General features: G+C 30.7%; 1 protein-coding gene across 2 annotated transcripts; it reads left to right on the top strand.

Annotated features, from left to right (window-relative positions):
* Positions 1 to 1,143: 1,143 nt before the first annotated feature.
* LOC146938752 (E3 ubiquitin-protein ligase At4g11680-like) lies at positions 1,144 to 7,137 on the top strand. 2 transcript variants are annotated; one of them, XM_085752674.1, is made up of 4 exons: positions 1,144 to 1,489; positions 1,615 to 2,227; positions 5,593 to 5,983; positions 6,585 to 7,137. In XM_085752674.1, exons 2-4 carry the CDS (start codon positions 1,764 to 1,766, stop codon positions 6,729 to 6,731), a joined length of 1,002 nt encoding a protein of 333 aa, XP_085608800.1. In that variant the 5' UTR covers positions 1,144 to 1,489; positions 1,615 to 1,763; the 3' UTR covers positions 6,732 to 7,137. The 2 variants fall into 2 exon arrangements, with proteins under 2 accessions (XP_085608800.1, XP_085608801.1); XM_085752675.1 differs by having other exon boundaries at positions 1,624 to 2,227.
* The last annotated feature ends 12,477 nt before the right edge of the window (positions 7,138 to 19,614 follow it).

Genomic DNA, 19,614 nt, shown 5'->3' on the forward strand with positions numbered 1-19,614 from the left:
GTCTCCATCAGTGTGCACAACACAATATAAATCAAAAGTATATATGCAACTAACAATACCTGATTTGATTTGATGTCGGTCTTGGCTTCACTTAAAAAAAAAAAATCAGAACAGGTTAAGAAAAAGCTACCCCACAAAGTATAACTAGTGTGACTAATATGCTTTCAAAATTGTATCACGCAGAATAGGACCCACCCCACACACACACTTTCTCTCATCAAACTTGACATGACACACATTTTTGCTGCTGGTTGGATTAGGTCGGCAACCCTTACCACACCACAAATCTCTAAATCAACTGTACCCGCCACAATTCAAAAAAATTATTCTATCTATATATATATATATATATATATATAGGGTTTTGTTACAAGCCACCCTTTGGTGGTGTCTTTTAACAAGTCACACCTTAAGGTGTGATTTTCACTTTTTAGTTATAACTTTGCTAAAAAACACCTTCATAAAAGTAAGTTGGTGTCTTTTCGCAAATGCTCATAGAGTAACTTGATAAAAGACACCTTCATAAAAAGTGTCTTCTACCATAACCCATATATATATATATATATATATATATATATATATATATATATATATACACACACACACACACACATTTTTTTTAAGAAATATACATCCATCGATTGTGGTTGACACATATGGTTAGATCTTTTGTTCATACTTATTGAGACTTAGATTTAAATCTGAAATTCTGCAGCTTTATAAGTCATACAGAAAATTTTAGACGAATCCTATGATGCATAAATGAGATAAACTTTATATCATCTATAACTTTATTTATGTCATTGAATTAATAAATCTTATATTAGATCAAATTAAATATGATGGAGAAAACAAATTTGTGCATGTACAAAATTAATTAACTTATGCACATAAACAAAATTCAAATTTCCTTATAAATACTTATTGAAATTTATGGTTCACTCTAACTTGCTTTTGCTTGTGTGTGTCTCCCTCTAACTTCAAAAAATAAAAAGGAAAAAAAAACGCTTTTGTAGATATACACAAACATTAGACCTTAATAGTTTAAGTCTTATCCACTTTGAAGCAAAGAGACAAAAACTATTAAACTTTACTTTATATTCCAAATATAAAAGATCTTTGCGTTGGTATTAATTTTCTGAGAGAAAAAAAATAAGTTGTGAAATATAAGTTTGAATTCTGAATAGCTTTTTGAACTACTCTTACTTATAATAGAAAATATAGTTATTGATGAAGTTGGCGAACGGTTAGCTTCCCTCCAAACAAACCTTGTGAGAGTCTCTTATAATCAAAGCAAAGTTCAGTAGTCAGATTCTTGGTCACCCTCTTGAGTCTCTAACTTTACCTTCTTGACATACCCTTCATACCTTCTCTTCTTTCCCTTCATATATATATGCATATATTTATTGGCAAGTTTTTGAGCTTGTGACATATCTTCTTTATTGGGGTGGTTCCAATGAATTATTTCTCATGTGCCTTGTAACATAAGGTATTTTAGATTAAGCATAGTCAAAAATTTCTTGTGTGCTTATTTATTTTATTTTAGAATTATTTATAGGAGTTTAAATTATGTGTTTTTTTTATATAATTTTTTAATGATATGTTTATTTTTAGGACCTAAAGAAGACTTGGTATGAGGATATGAGAGCAAACAAATTTCAATTTTGGATTAATTTTGATCATATGAATATATAGAAGCAAAAGGGTCTCTTCAAATTTTGATAAAGTTGTAAACTTTATTTTCAATTTCATCTTCAAGCAACATGGTTTCATTTTCTTCAAATTATGCAATAGGAGAAAACAGCATGGCTAGTAGTGTTCAAACCATACCTCAACCAACTACCTTATCTCAAGATCAACCTTCATATTTTACTAGAATGGCCATGAGAATATCAAGATCAAGATGTTTCAATTTTTTGAGAAGAGTGTTTCATTACCAAAATGGACCAAGATCTGATCTTGGTTCTAACCCTTTTAATTCTAGTACTTGGATGATGTGTGAGTTGATTGCTTTGTTGATTCAGATAACAAGCACAACATTTACTTTGGCAATTTCAAAGAATGAGAAACCTGTTTGGCCTATGAGGGTTTGGATAGTTGGTTATGATATTGGATGTGTTCTTAATTTGTTGTTACTTTATGGAAGATATCATCAAATTAATGGGACTAATGGAGATGCTCTTGGCCTTTCTGATTTGGAACAACAAACAAACAATGAAGAAAACAGGTATTTCACTCTTGGCTTTTCTATCTTTAATATAAATTATTATTCAATTTTAATCCATATGTTTATGTATTTTTATAAATTTATATGTGGACTAATCTATAATTTAAGAGAGTATACTCATTGATGTCATATTAAAGCTAGTGGAAATTGTTGATACCATTAATTAATTTTTAGGCCAAATAGAACTTTCAAGATAGAATCTTCTGTTATGCATTAAAGAATCTAATAATTGTCTTCTTGAAATTGAATTGATTATTTTAATAAATCAATAGAAAGATACGTGACTCATATGCTAAAGATAGAAAACTATTATTTTATTTTTCCCCACAAGCCTCTTCTACAGCTGAAGTGGGCCTAGGTGCCCTTAGATAAGGCACATGGAAAAGGTGCCCTTAGAAGGTTAGAAAATAGGGAGATGATGACTTACCTAATTGACATTTTTTTTTTTTGAAAAAATCTTTCAATTCAAAATAAATATATATTTTTTTGAGGGAAATATAATTTTTTTATTGGTGGGGTGTTTTTTTAAATTAGAATAATAAGAGAAAAGAAAAGTAAAAGAAAAGTAAAAGAACATGATCCTTAAATATAAAGTCATCATAGTTTCATGATTTTCCGGGGAAAAGAGTAAAGGAAAGTAGGAAACATACAACAAAAATACAAGACCAAACATCTCATTGACTTGGCCCGGTCAATATGGTACATGGAGAAACTTTTACACCACCAACAATACTTCATAAAAATATACCTTCCACAAATACACTTTCAAAAATATTTGGTTTTTTAACGGAGAATGATAATCAATACTCTAACATTGTGTTTGGTTGAGGTGAAATAGGAAAGAGAGAAAGAGCAGGCAGAGAAAAAGGAGAGAAGTTCAGAACTTCTCCTGTTTGGTTGCAAAGAGAAAGAGAGATAAAAACACGTGGGACCCACGCCTGTTTTTAGTCTCTCCAAAGTAGCGAAGAAACCCACTTTTTATTTTTATTCCAATAATGCCCTTGTGAAATTGTTGTAAGTTTGCAACATGGCACGGACAAAAACGGAAGCATCGGTGTGATTAGTGTGTTCCTTTCCTAATATACAGTGAGTAAGTAACTTTTTAAATTTACTAATAATTGATTGATTGAATTCATTGATGTCAATGGGTATCCGCGGGTACGGGTAGTATGATATCCGTCCCCGCCCCATTGCATAAATATGGTACCCGTACCTGTCCCCATATCCGTGCAGATATCTCTATACGGGTAATCCACGGGTATTTAGATACCCACGGATATCCGCGGGTACCCATGGATTTTTGATTTTTTTTTTTTGTACAAAGAAAAATTCAACTTTTAATTACCTACAAAATTCAACTTCTAAAGATCCATACATAACATATTCCATTCAAATTTCATAATCCATTCCATAATCCAATCAAAAATCAAGATTCTTACATAATTCCAAGCAAATTCATCATACCATAATAGATATGATTCTTACACAATCCATGCAAATTCTTGAAGTAAAATAAAATATAAAAACATCCAAAATCCAAATAAACATCCAAAAAACATAGAAATCTCCAAATAAAATACCCTCTAAAATTAGAAGGCCCTAAATTCTAAAATCATAAACAAATAATCATGCTAAGGAAAAGAAGAAGAAAAAAAAAGAGATGAAGGAGAAGATGATAACCTAGCCGCAAAAGTAGAGGAGAGGAAGATAAATTTTTGACACTTTTGAGAGAAAGAATAGAGAAAACTGAAAAGTCGTACAGTAAACTAGGGTTTTTGTTTAGACACCACACTCTTATATATATATATATATATATATATATATATATACACACACACACACACACACACACACACACACACATGGATATTTTAGTAATTTACGTAATTTATTAACGGGTACGGATACCCGGGGGTACGCGTATCATCAAATCCATGTCCGTGTCCATATACTAACGGATAGTTAAATACCCGTTTATTATACCCGCGGGTATCCGTTTAGCTACCTGCCCCGTCCCCATGACGGATTTTATCCGCGGATACCCGCGGGTACGAATTTTTTTGCCACCCCTAATTGAATTACATAAAAACTATAATCATTTTAACTTAATTCAGTTAAACTAATTAGTTTAATTTAGCGCAAAAAAATACTACCTCCGTCCCTAATTATAGGACCCTTTTGAAAAAATAACGGGAATTAAGATAGTGGATATTTGTATTAAATATGTTTGTAATTACTATTGTTTTTACAATTTTATCCTTTAAGAGAGAGGGTTGGTTTATGTTTTCAACATGTTATTTATGACTGATTGAAGAAAAAGATGTATAATAAATAGGGGCATGTATGTAAAGAAATAATTAATATACTTGGAAATAGCAAATGGGTCTTATAAAAAGGGACAAAAAAAATTCTCAAAAGGGTCTTATAATTAGGGACGGAGGTAGTAATTAATTTAATTGATATAAAGTTAAAATAAATAATTTAATTAATTAAAATAAATTTGAATAAAAGGTTAAATAATTTAATTTTTGACAAAGATTAAATAATTTAATAAATTTTTTTATTGTAGGGGTATCTTAGTACTTTTATAAATTATCAACACTTCTCTCTCTTTTATCTCTTTTATACCAAACAACACATCAAATCTACTCCATTTCTCACATATTTCTCTCTTCTCACTCTCTCTCACCTATTTCTCTCTTCAAAACTTCTTTTCCAAACCAAACACACCCTAAAGGAAATGATAAAAAGTTTAAAGTAGAAATTTTATCTGGGATTTATGTATTCAACACATTGAAACATCAAAAAACAAATTTTTTTACATGAAATTTATCAATTGTTTTCATTTTTGTATATCTAACAAGTGTTTTTAAGACATAAGACACTTGTTTGTTAAAGTGTCCTTAGTGCACTTGTTAGCACTTAGCAATACCCTTTTAAAAATACGAGGTGCGAAAAATTGCTTCTATTTCCTAAGGTAGGACTCCAAATGGAAGAGACTATTAGGTTTTATTCTATTAGGTCTAACTCTTTCGTACAAAACCGACTTGTAAGATGGAGGTGCCACTCCTTGTAAACTCTAGTCACGTCTTATCTTTTTTTTTTTTTTTTTTTTTTTTGACAGTACACGTCTTATCTTTAATCTATGTAGAACTTGAGTATTTTCCAATAGGGTCGATTTTGATATGAGCAGAAAAGGAAACTAAAACTAAATCAAAATTCAAAGAAAGTTGTTGAACGAATCAAAGTGGTACTCATATTTAACATTGTTTTTGATAACAATGATTAATTAACAAAATAACTTTTTTTTTTTTTGAGCAATTATTAACAAAATAACTTAATTCAATTGTTTTTGTACCATGCAGTGTATACAGGAGTACACATTTGATGAGCAAATGCAGAAGTTCTCTAGAGCTTTTCTTTGCAATATGGTTTGTGATGGGAAATGTTTGGTCCTTTGACTCACGTTTTGGAACATTACAACAAGCTCCAAAACTCCAAGTTCTCTGCATCATTCTTCTTGTTTGGAATGCAATTTGTTACTCTTTCCCTTTTCTACTGTTTTTGTTGCTTTGTTGTGTTGTGCCACTCATTAGCACACTCCTTGGTTACAACATGAACATTGGTTCCTCTTCTAAAGGTGCATCTGATGATCAAATCTCACAACTTCCATCTTGGAGATTTAAAGTGGCTCATACCAAAGTAGATGTTAACAATGATTCTCAATGTAGTGAAAGATTGATCGCCGAAGAGCCGGTAAGTAACATAGCTATTATATATGCAAGTACATGCATACATTCTTGCATATCATCTGATCGCTTGAGGATAAGCGATCAATGTTGATTTTACTCAAACCTAATTTTGACCGATCACATTTTAAACATCTTAATGAACTATTTATTTAATATGTATCATATACGAGTTTATGTATAAAGTATAAACTTTCTATAGTTTGAGAGAACATAAGATTAATTTTTTTTTTTGTAAATTTTATATAAGTTGCTTGAATAAGTATCATGTGAAGTTAATTAAATAAGCCGGAGATATTAGTCTATCGTAACCGATTTTATAGATTATTTCAATTTTAAACACCTTGTATGTGATTAAGGGAATGAGATTCTTTCCCAAGTCCCAAGAGATTTTCACTATAAGGAGTCTAGTAAAAATCTTCATCATTCAATCACTTTTAAATAACTTTTACCTTATGCGGTAAAGATAAATGTATGGTTGAGATTTCATTACAAGACGATTTGTTCCCGCTATTAAGTGGTTTTTTTATGTGTTGTTTTTTCTTTTTGATACCTAATAATATGTATGTGTAGATTGATCAATTTTGTGTTGTTTGTTGTGGTGACAGGAATGTTGCATATGCTTGGCCAAATACAAAGACAAAGAAGAAGTTAGACAATTGCCATGTTCCCATATGTTTCATCTAAAATGTGTTGATCAGTGGCTAAGAATTATATCATGCTGCCCTCTTTGTAAACAAGGACTTCAAAGGTAGCAATAAGACAAGTCAACACAACAACCAACACCATTTAATTAAATCTTAAATCATACATGCATAATAATATATATAGTCCCAAAGATTTTCTCCACTTTGGTTTCATGAGTGAGTTTGTACATGTCCAGAAATAGTTCACCGGTAACCAAAATTTTACATTAAAATGCTTTGTTCTTAAGGGGTGAATACCAGTTACTTTTTCACACAAGCTTGTTGGCTGATAAAATATTTTCTTTTCCAGTAAAATTGATGTACAATTTTTACTTTTCTGTAATCCAAATATTGTGAGGTTGTCCATTAAGTGTATTCTTAGTGTTAAGATTGACATTGCAATCTTAAGGAACATAATTCAAATTCCTTCTGATACAATTATAAACATTTTAGTTAATAGTAATGTCTTCCTTTCCCATTGTTATGAATATACCTATTAGTGGATGTCCATTCCTTAACCTTCCATATGATTGTAACTCCCACTAGTGAGTGGATTGTAATGTGATCTTCCATTTACCTATATGTGTCCTATAAATAGGACCTATATTGCAATGTAATGACACACTTGTGAAGAGAATAATACAAAGTGTTTTCATCTTCTTCCTCATCTTCTTCTTTGATCTTATGTTTTAGTTTATTTCTTAACACGTTATCAGCACGAAACTCTACCAGAGAAATGGCTTAATTATCTTGGAGGCTATATTCCTATAAATTTCCTTCTTCTCATTATCTTTGCACTAATTAATCTAATTCATATGATCATGATATCATGCTCTTTTTCATTGTTTTTATTTTTGTGTTTGTTTGATTGAATTACATAGATTGATTATGTTCCAGTCATAAACAAGAGCAATGGATTCACAATTGTTATAATGAAAGATGTTGAAGAAGCTAAATAAAAAATTTGAATGTATGATGGTTTTGTAAGTCTACTTTTAATTTTAAGTACTTCTATAATTTTCTTGCACGTGTCTTTTCCTTTCTATTTAAAAAAAAATAAACTTGTTAAAATTGCATAATTTGAGAAATTTTAGATAACTCCGATGAATGATATCATGCTATATTTCATGCAAGAATTTTATAAAAACATTAATATTTGTAGTTAATTTTTTCATATATATATATATATATATATATATATATAATATTTTAGTATGATGATGGTCAATATATTGATTCTTGTATGGTTGTATGTGTTCCTAATATTAATTTGTAATATCCATCTTGTATTGATATGTATTGGTTATTGTGTTCATTTTCTTTTTTATGAGTGTTTAACTATGCAGTATAATATAATAAGTCTCGAATTTCTGTAACCAATTGCTTCTTATTTGATTAGATTTGTTTATTTAAGTATACTCTAGTATGTATATAAGGTATAATCATATATATTGCTTTTGTAGTGAAAGGCCTCATGAAAGAGTTGTAGAAATTTACTTGTTGTACTTTTGTGTTTATTTGGTTTTGATTGTTGTGTGCATCTCTATCACAATTTCTTATTTAGTCTTGAACCATATGTGAAATTATTTTTCAAGTTTAACTTGATTGTATTTGTTTGGCCAATTTTTTCTTCTTCATAATTATGGTTAATTTGATTGATCTATACTTATATTTTTGCATATAATTTTTGTTGAGAAAGTTTCTATGACTTATGGTTATCATATATTTCTTTGTTTATTCTTGTCAAATTTTGAAATAATTTAATATCAAGTATCCATGAAGGATTAAAGAAGTAAAAAAAAATTGTGAATTTCTTGGTCATTGTTGATAGAGATTTGTGGTATAGTTTCTGAATAACTATACTTCTAGAACATAATGAAGTCTATAAGTTCTATTTGATCTTAGTATTAATTTAAAAGAATTCTTCAAAATGCCATAGGTATGAAGAAAAGATGTATTTATTTTTTATTCATTTTAAATTCCGGATGAATTTAACGTAGAAACGTCCCTGAAGGATTGCACAAACAATGAAGATCTTATGATATAGTTCTTGAAGAACTATATTTTCTCTTAATATTAAAGCATCTTGGAAGGATTGCTCAAAGAATGAATATTATTATTTATTTTTTTTTTTATCATTGTTCATGAAGATTTGAGATATGGTTCTAGAAGAACTGATAAGTTAACATCAAACATTTGTGAAAGATTGCAAAATAAAAATATTGTGATTTTCCTTTGTCATTGTCGATAGAGGTTTGTGGTTGAGTTCTTGAAGAATTAGATATTTGTTCATAATTTAAATATATAAGATCTATTTGATCTTAGTATAAGTTGAACAAAATAAAATTTTAATATGCTCCTGAAGTAGCAAAATCGAGAAAATAATATCAAGAATTGATATAGTAGAGACTATCATTTATATGATACATGCGAAGATGGTAAAAGTATATTATGACTTTTGATGATTATGATTTTTGCTACTAATGAGTTCTCAGAAGGCATATAAATTAGAGGTATTGTCATCTATGTCATCTTTTTGCACATTCAACACTTATAATTTGTGCTTCACATTATTTTTTTCTAATGAAATAGTAAATATTATAGTTGTGAATCTGCCAATATTTTTCTTTTTGAAAGATTAAGATTAAGAACAATATTGTGTTGAATTAAAAGAGTTCCTGAAGAACAACACATTTAAAGAGAAAATATGAGACAGTATATCTATTTCTATGTCATTCGAAATGCTCTTGAAGTAGCAAAATAAATGAGTATCTTCAAGAATATTTTTGAAAGATTAGTCACATTTGTAATTGAACAAAGAGTGACTCTTGATCAAAATGGTGAAAGGTCACATTGAACGTCATTACCAGAAGTGAATGGTTCATACGATTTGTTTCATATAACTATTGTTGTAGTTATGGTAATTGATTTAGTAGAGCTTACTATTGATACAATACATGTCAAGATCATAAAATTCCATTAGTATTGACTTTGATCGTTTGGGAAATTAGTGTTTGATCAAAGATTTTATTGATATGATCATATTTCTATTATATGGATTGAAACGTACAATATTGTTTCCTTATTCTATGATCAAAGTTTGGTTATGATTTTCTTCTTTCTTATTGCATAAGACTTCTAGAAGGCCTGAATTGTAAGCAAGCACAAACTTTTTTCTACATAACTTTTGAAAACATCTTCTATGAATTGACGTTCTCTTATTTGCTTCTAAATCCTTCAAGATTATTATATGTTAGATATGTATATTTTCTTATGAAATAAAGTTATTCGATCTTGATCTTACATACAATATAAAATTTGGAGATGTCAAACTTGAAAATATGTCTTACTGACAATATGTGATGTCTAAATTACTCACCTGATAAATGCGTATGATTTATAAATTTTTATTTGTTGGAAAAATTGTGTTTAGTTCTTTTTATATTTGATATATCTATGATAATGCAAAAGATGATTCAAGGTTATTTTTTTTTATATTTATTATATAATTTCATTTGAACATAATTATTTTGTTGTTCGTTATTGTTTCAAATGGATTAAAACAAATTAATCATATATTATTGTAAACCAGATGTTTACAAATCATGTTTCAAAATGTCCATTCTGAGTGTATTAAACAATCCCTGATGGATTTCTTAAATAATAATTCATTTTGATCATTTGTGGTATATTTCCCTAAGAACTACAAGATCAATGAAAGCTCTTGAAGAGCTGTAATATTGTTTCATGAAGGAACAAAGTTACACATTGAGATTGAATTATATTAATCTAAGTCTCATAAAAACTCATTGAGTTTTAAGATAGCCATCTAAATGGATATCATATTAAAAAAATAGAGATATTAAATATCTCTATATTTGGATAAAATAAGTGTAGTGAAAAAATTATTTTTGTCTTTGATTTGACTGCACTTATATTAGTGCAACGGAAGCACATATTATTGTAAACCTGAAGTTTACATATTATATTATTAGTGCAATGGAAGCACATATTATTGTAAACTAGAAGTTTACAAATTGTTGGCGAGACCGGTTGGGTTATCCCGGATCTATTATGATGCAAAAACTAGATTAAAAAAATAGAGATTATTATGTCAACAAATTTGACTAAGAGTTTATTTTCTGAACTTTTCAGAAAGCATTTGATAAGTATCATTTGTCAATTGATATTGAACAACTAGTAGCATATGTTCATAAAAATGGACTAGAAGATCCATTCTTTAGACGTCTAAAGTTAATTGTATAATTAATACTTATCATATCATACCTTATAAACTCTAGTTTGGTTATGAAACCATGCCTTATAAACTCTATTTTGGAAATCAATAATCTTGTTGAGATATTGATCTGCATCAAGCCAACAAATTAATATATATATATATATATATATATATATATATATATATATATATATATATATATATATATATATATGTCCTCCCCTTAATTTATCATTGGTTTTAGGTTAATAACTTAATATTTCTCATTAAAGTGGATTTTTGGATGTGTTGTGTATATCACAATTGCTTCAATATAATGCACTAAGATAAATCTTGAAAGAATATTGGGAAAATATATTTGATATATATGAATCTCCATCTATCATTAATTGTGTTGAGCCAACGTATTTACAGCCCAGTAGGCTGGTTATCAGTTGATGGATTAATTTTCCCAATATTAGGGGAAGATATAATAAGCAGCTGAAAATGTGAACCTGAAGTTCAAATAAATTATTTGAAAGAAAATATTATTGTCTCGTCTTGATCCTCAATATATAGCTCATTTGCAAAGGTAAATAAATCAAATATCAGCTGCTAATGCTCCAAACGAAATAGATTTCCATGCCGGATAATCTAATATTGCAAATGTGTCTCAATCATGCCTGAAGCATGATAGATCAATCGGTTCCAAATATAAAAATCCTTGAATAAGAAAAGGAGGTTAAAGGAAAGATAACCCAAACAAGGATACAGAAACTCTAAAAGAGTTTTCTGACATAATTGATTTTTTCAGTTTCAGAAGAACTGATCAGGTACCTGAAACTTATGAAATATTAATAAATTATGTCATGAATGAAAGATTTCAATGGAATGAGATGGAACCGAAATGAAGTCAACGTTGACGTGTTTATAGATATAATATAGCGCAATATGTGATAAGTAATAATGAGGATCATGAATTCAAGTCTATTAAAGATTATAGAAAAAGAAAATATATACAGATGGAAAGAGACAATTCCAGTGAAATCAAACTCGCTTTGTAAAGCTCAATTTTTTGGACCTGTAGTCCACACACTCGAAGATGTGAAGTTAATTAGATATGTATGATTTTTGCAAAAAGAGAATTAGAATGGTAAAATACATATATATAGAGTTTGATATGTTCACCTGAAGACTGAAGTGAATTGGTAAAACTGTCTATCATTTATTTTTAAGAGACATATATTCTTTAGGCACGTATTCACCTGAAGTGAATTCAAGAACTTTTTCATACTTGGTTAAATTCAGTAGCACATGAAAGGCTCAAATTATATGAAAGATGTGCTACAATATATTTGTATGGCTCACTTGATAGTGATATATGAAACTCCCTGAAGGATTTCATTTGCGTAATAGACACTATCAAAGTTATTGAAAAAATGACATCATTTGTCCATTTTAAGGATATGGAAATGAATTTCTTATAATCAATTTTATGATAATCGTATAAATATTATTAGAACTCCTGATGAGATTCTAAAATTTGTTATATAAAAGTTGATATGAACAAATCTAGTTGATTATGTAATAGAATGATTGTGATGTCACTTGATGTGAGTAAAAATGAAGTCGTCAAGAAAATTATGAACAATTTGAATTGGTCAGCAAGTGGAGAATGCTCTTTAATAAAGATTATGATTTTATACTTACAAGAAACTTGTGGTATTCTAAAAGGAGGTTCTTTCAAACAACTCAACATGAAGATATCTCAAGAGCCGCTAATTTGGAGAAGAGTATGGAGATAAATCATATTTTTCTACACAGTCACCGCCAAGATTTTGAGTATCTACTATAAAAGATTATTTAAACTTCTTCGTTGTCTTTATGAGGGGGAGTCAAAAATGTGTTCTGCACTCTTTTTCCCTTAACCATGGTTTTATCCCACTGAGTTTTTCTGGTAAGTTTTTAACGAGGCAGATTATGACACAAAAGGATGTTGTACTCTTTTTTCTTCACTGAGATTTTTTCCCATTGGGTTTTTTCTTAGTAAGGTTTTAATGAGGCATATCCTTGATGGACATCCAAGGGGGAGTGTTATGAATATACCTATTAGTGGATGTCGTCCATCCCTTAACCTTCCATATGATTGTAACTCCCACTAGTGAGTGGATTGTAATGTGATCTTCCATTTACCTATATGTGTCCTATAAATAGGACCTATATTGCAATGTAATGACACACTTGTGAAGAGAATAATACAAAGTGTTTTCATCTTCTTCCCCATCTTCTTCTTTGATCTTATATTTTAGTTTATTTCTTAACACCCATATTTTTTTTAACATTTTAGTTAATAGTAGTTGTCCTCAATGTCAATATTATTTTGAACCACCACATCAGTTACATTAGCCAAAGCAAAATGAAATGAGGTGCTTGTATTTGGATTCTCATTTTGTATTGTTGTTGTCTCCATCACATGTTGTTGCATCTCCTACAATTTTTCATTAGGGGCTAACGCATCTATAGATTATTTCAACTATAACCAATGGCTACTCCTCTAATGATTTTTCGACAATAACCAATGGCTGTCCCTTTTGAGGATTCACAATGACGATCTTATCAACATCAACCTCTATACATCGAGGAACAAATTGTTGTGGTACTTCCTTTGGTGCTTGTTGTTCGTTGACCAACAGTTTCTTCCCTAGATCGTAATTTAACCATTAGTGCCACTATTAATAAAATTTATATAAAATTTCTCCTACCCATTTTTTTAAAAAAGGAAAACAAAATATAAAAATTTTATTAATAATTTTCTTAAAAAAAATTATAATTAATAAGTTTAATTTTCATGCACTCATACAAAAATATACTATCAACACATCCAATTCATCTATATGTGTGGCTTTAAGATTAGTTACGATAAAAGTTAAATATTTTTAATGATATGACGATAATGTAATCTGATTTGGAGGAAGAAAACCCTCTATATGATTCTTATGTTGAAGATTATGACGACAACGATGATTTATAGTGAAATATTCATTTTGTTTTTTTTTTAGAGTGAAATTTGATTTAGGGTATTTTCTCTTAAAGCATAGAGTTAAGAAAACATTGCTACATCCTAATAGTTTTGCCCTGAGAATATTTTATATGGGCGTTTGGGTTCAATTTCGAGTCTCAACACTTCTCCAGACGTACTGAAGATACGAAGTATAAAGTTATTGATCAATTTTTTTTGTAATAGTCACTTTAGTTTTTGAATGTATAATGAGTAGTCATAATAGTCTCTTAATATATAAAATTTTAAAATAGTTTCTAATTGTGTAATTCGTTAGTCAAAATAATCACTGATGTTAAAATGCTTCATTAATATTGTCATATTAGGGTGCGTTTGTTTCAAGTTATATTTGTAGATTCTTGGGAATAAAACGATGGGAATACATATGCCTATGTTTGTTACAAGTTTATTAAATTTTATTCCCGGGTATAAAACGTTCCTGGGAATAGAAAAATTTTCCCAAAGAAAAGGGTGGGAATAAAGTTCCCATGGAGATGGGAATAAATTCATGAGTAATTTCCTATTATAATTCCTCTTTTTATGGTTCCCAGGAATATTATAGTGTTAAACAAACATCTTTTTTCTAAATACCTTGGAATAAAATTCCCATCTTTATGTTCCAAGGAATATTATTCCTAGGAATGAATTTGGTAAACTTGAAACAAACACACTTAGTCTTTAAATATACTTACTTATTGTCATATCAGTCTTTATAAGTATTTATTTATTGTCATTTTAGTCTTTATATGAAAAGAGTTATTGTGAGCATCGAGAGATTATTTTAGCGCTAGTGACTATTTTGACCACCAGAGTGCACAATCATGGACTATTTTTGAATTTTGATACATCGAGGGACTATTGTGACTACTCAATAAACATTCAAGGACAAAAGTGATTATTATCCCTTTTTTTTTGTATAACTATAACACGCACGTGCGCTTTACCTCTCACAACCCTAACGTTTTTTTTAATAATCGAGTATATTTTCGAGTTGGACTAAGCTAATAATATATATATATATATATTGACTACACCAAATATAAAAATCAGTAGAAACTTGGAAATTTGAAAAATTTATCACTTGAATTATTGATTTTATTCCTCGTGTTTTGACACTTTCGATCTCTACAACAAATACAAAGATAACTTTATTAATAATAAAAAATTATCTAGGAAATAATCAAAAATGAAATTATTGATGAATATCTTGTTTGGGATATACTTCAATCTTCTAGGAAACTTTGGGTTGATCTTCTCTCCAATAGGTACGTCCCTGGCTCTAATATTCTCCATGCCACATCCCGTTCAATCGACTCTCCCACTTGGCCCTCCATTATTTATGTTAAAAATGCCCTCAAAGATGGTTTTTCTCGGGGAGCGGGATCGGGAAAATCCTCCGTTTTGTTTTACCCCCTGGAGCTCTCGTGGGTTCTTGGGAACATTTTCTCCCTTCATTGATGTTTTATCTTGGTTTTCGGGTGTCAAACATTGATTACGTTTGAACCTTTTAAACCGGTGATATCTTATTTTTTCTTGGGAAGGGAAAAAGTAAGCAAAACCCTTGAGAATCGAGGTCCGGGAGTTGTTTTCGCTACGGGAAGGTGTTAGGCACCCATAACGACTATAGTAACCTATAGGAACCGTCTTTAATTTCTACACGCGCGCTTTATTTTTAAATGCTATTTGAAAATGTTATTTACACCTAAGAATTACTAAGTGAAGAATTGGAGGGAGAAGAATGTTTTTGGATTTTTATTTTAGTTGAATTGAAGGAATTTTGTTCCTTGCCTACGTACCCGTTTAAGGGATCAAATCCACCGTAGTTCTCTCTCAAAAAATGTTTTTGTTTTTGTTGGTTGATTTTAAGTTTGAAAATGGATTTTGAAGAATAGAAAGAGGCCTCAAGGGCATGAGATTGTAAAAAGTGGGGTTGAATTAGTTATTTGCAAAAACAAGTCAAAGTATGATTATTTTCATTAGATTTTTGATTAAGAAAATAAAAGGAAAATTCAATGGGATGTGGGATCCCAAGGTTTATTTGGAAAAGATTTGAGTGAAGTTGTTCACATTTGTTTGGAAAATTGGTTTTTTTCTAAGTATAAGTCCTAGGCATTCATCTAAACATACAATCCTAAACATACATCTAAACATGCATATTCTAGCTATAGTGGTGTGTGTGCATGTGTCGGTGCTTGTGTCGGTGTACATCATTAGAGTCCATTGTCCTTTACATCATACCCTAGATACATTCTATGGCCTCTTTGCCAAGAAATTAAAATGACATGAAAGTAAAATATTACAAGAAATCCTAAGTGTTTACATTCTAAATTTGATATGAAATAAATTGCAAGAAAGTTAAACTAGAATATGAAATGAGATGAGCTTATGGGATACATGAAACAAGAAACAAAAGGGTTAGTAGCACATGACAATATCAAGAAGTAAAATCAAGTAAAAATTACTATAACAAAAGCAAAGAAATTACCACAAAAAAAAACATAGCAAAAATGATGCAAAATAGAGCTAAAATCCTACTACAAAATGCGAGGCTCACATGACTTATAATCCTCATGTTTTAACACATTTTAAAGACATGAACTAAGATTGTAAAAATGGGGATCGAAGGGATGTGATAGACCATGCATTTTAATAGTGAATTTAAGCATATTTTGCATTATTTATTCACAAACAAATCTTGCAAAGCAAGCAACTAGGCACAATACACACACATACAGCAAAAGACATACTCACAGTAGCAAAAATCCTCACAACATCACATATCATGAATTACTAGCATCTATCAAGAAATGGAATTGAAACTAGGCAAGAAAACCACAAGTTTTTAACATAAAATCATACAATTAAAGCAAGAAAAATCCACACTATTTTCTATCAATTTTCCAACACAACTACTATCATAAAAGAGTCACAAAAAAATAAAGAAACACACAGGAATTTTTATAGAATTTTTCAAGAGGTTTTCAATCAAGCAGGGGTGTAAACAGCAAGAAATTGCAAGAAACTCAGGGAAAAGGGGGGGCGCATAGCAAACTGGAAAAAGAATCAACAATTCGTTGGGCTTTGGACAAGCCTGAACCAGTCTGGAAAATGGGCGTGGGTATGGGTTAACCCAGCGGGTCGTGGGTCAAAAGCGGGTTAACACCCTTTCTTCCTCGTTTTCACGTATTTCTTTCTTCTTCTCCACCGTTCAACACTCCTTCTCTTTCAATCTAAAACGAAATCAGCTTCTCCTCATAACAACAACACCCAAACAGACTCACGTAAGCATAATCATCCCCCAAATTGTCTTTCTTCTCCCTAAACGTTCATTATCCTATCCTTCAATTAATCGTCCCTCATCCCTAACAACGCAACACAGAACAGGAACGGACGCAGGCGCGCAATGAAAAGGACAAACACCAACGATTCCACTAAAAGCTTTAAATCCGACGCAAAAATGGAGAAACAACACAAGATCACACACGAACCAGGAACGAATTGGAACTACGACGTGATTACAGGGGAAGTTCAAAACGTAGAACAAATGAAAAAGGAAAACGGGGATACCTGAGGTATGATCGGAGAATCGAAGGATTTAACACGGAGAACCTCGGCAAGATTTCGATCCAGCAAGCATCTTCAATGGTCTGAACGTTTCTTCTTCTTCTTAATCTTGGTGAATTCGACCCCTTTCCTCGAGCTTTGATGCGGTTTTGTTCTTGATTCCGTTTTGAGTTTGAATTGGTTGTGTCTGGACTTGTACAGTCTGAGTTCGTCGCCGATCGTCGAAGATTCTGCGTTTTACTTCTCGACACCGCCGTGATTTGTTGCCGCCGTTGATGATGTTGAACTTTCTTTTACTGTTGTTGTTGTTGATGGATTTGTGTGCAGTTTGCTTTGTACGTGCCATTGCTGAAAAAAAACGGTTTGTAATGAAAAATAGTTTGTTATTGTTACTGTGATTTGCGATTGAGAGTGATTGAAGGTTGGTTACGAATTTCGTGGTGGTTTTGCGGTGGTTTTGTGATGAAAACGGTGGTGAATGTGGTGGTTAATGGAGGTGGAAAGTTGGTTAGGGGAGAGGAAGTGGTGGTTGATGGTGGTTTAAGGTGATGAATGTGGTGGTTAGGGATGAAGATTGGAGGTTAGTTAGGGTGGTTGAGTGGTGGAGAAAAGTTGTTATGGTGGTTGAAGGTGGAGGAGAAAGTTAGTTAGGGTGGTGGAAAGTTGTTAGAAGAGAGGGAAAATTGAGAGAAAATAAATTATGAATTTTGTGATTTTTTTGTGGAGTTTTGTGAAAATGATTGAATGTGAAAAATTGACCAAGACTTTGACTTATATAGGTGATGAAAGGAATGCTTGGACCAATGAGGAAATGCCACATGGACTTGACTTGTAACAAACTTTTAAAGACCAATAACATTTGGACACATGGCACTTGGACTCTAACAAACTTAAAAGGGATTAAAATGTAAATAACGAAAGTGCGCGGACTAAAATGAAAATTAACACTAAAATTGAATCGAAAAAGTAAATTGAAAATTAACGTAAAGCGAGACGATTAAAAACAACGAAGCAGACAAGAGTTTTTATGTGAAATGACCAAAACGCCCCTAGGGACTAAAACGACTAAAAACGACTCAAATGCAATTTTAAAATGATTTTTTAACAAGGGATTAAAGCAAGAGTTTATACAAGCGAATTAAAATACTCAGAGACAATTTTTAGAATTTAAACAGGGTTTTAACACATGAAAAGACTAAAATGCCCCCTAGGGGCAAAACTGACTTAAAATGACTTCAAACACAATTTTTAAAAGGGATTTTGACATAGAATGAAACAGAGACTTATTCACACTACTTGAAAGGACTTCAAACGAAATTTTGAAAGATTGAGAGACACTTGACATAGGAAATGACTAAAATACCCTTGCATGTAAATTTTGCAAATATCATTGAAATAAAATGCAGAGAAAGATGCAATTGATCAGAGCCAGTTCAAATGGCTTATAATGCAAGAAAAGAAAAATTGACTAGTATTTTTAGGTCCAAAATTAGGGTATAACAGCTGCCCCTATTTAAGTTTCTTTGTCCGGAGAGTCAAGAGACGAAGTCTTAGAGTTGACGGGACAAAGATACTTAAATATTAACATTTGCACTGTTTTTGGACGTAAAAATACGCTTTCAGATTTTCAAAATTATGAATGCTATGGAATATTTGATTATGAATGCAAGACGAACGACTGGAGTCTATGGAACCTGTCATGTTACTGGGGATTCAGATAGACACTGGCAGGGTAGACAAACCAGGGATAGAAAGTAAGGTACAAGCTGTTCTTTGGGTCGAACTAGTCACTTGACCAAGGAATACAAAACAAGAGATAGGTGCAAGCTGTTCTTGGGATTGAACTTGGCACTTGACCGGAAATGTAACGCCCCATTTTCCGTCTAATGTAACGCCCCATTTTCCGTAACGATAGAAAATGGTGTTACGTCTTAATACTTGAGTGTCTAAAAAGAATTAAGTTCATAAATCTTACTTTTACTAGTAAATTAATTTGGTTACTAAAAGTTTAATTTAAATAAATATCTTTCTTGCATTTTTTTTTTATAAAAATCTAAAGTAAAAGTTTTAGCTCTTGATCGTAAAACATGAAAGTAAATAAAACACAAGGA

This window comes from Medicago sativa, chromosome 3 (genome assembly GCF_051527215.1).
Source record: "Medicago sativa cultivar Bolivia chromosome 3, Bolivia_mono, whole genome shotgun sequence".
Classification (NCBI taxonomy): domain Eukaryota; kingdom Viridiplantae; phylum Streptophyta; class Magnoliopsida; order Fabales; family Fabaceae; genus Medicago; species Medicago sativa.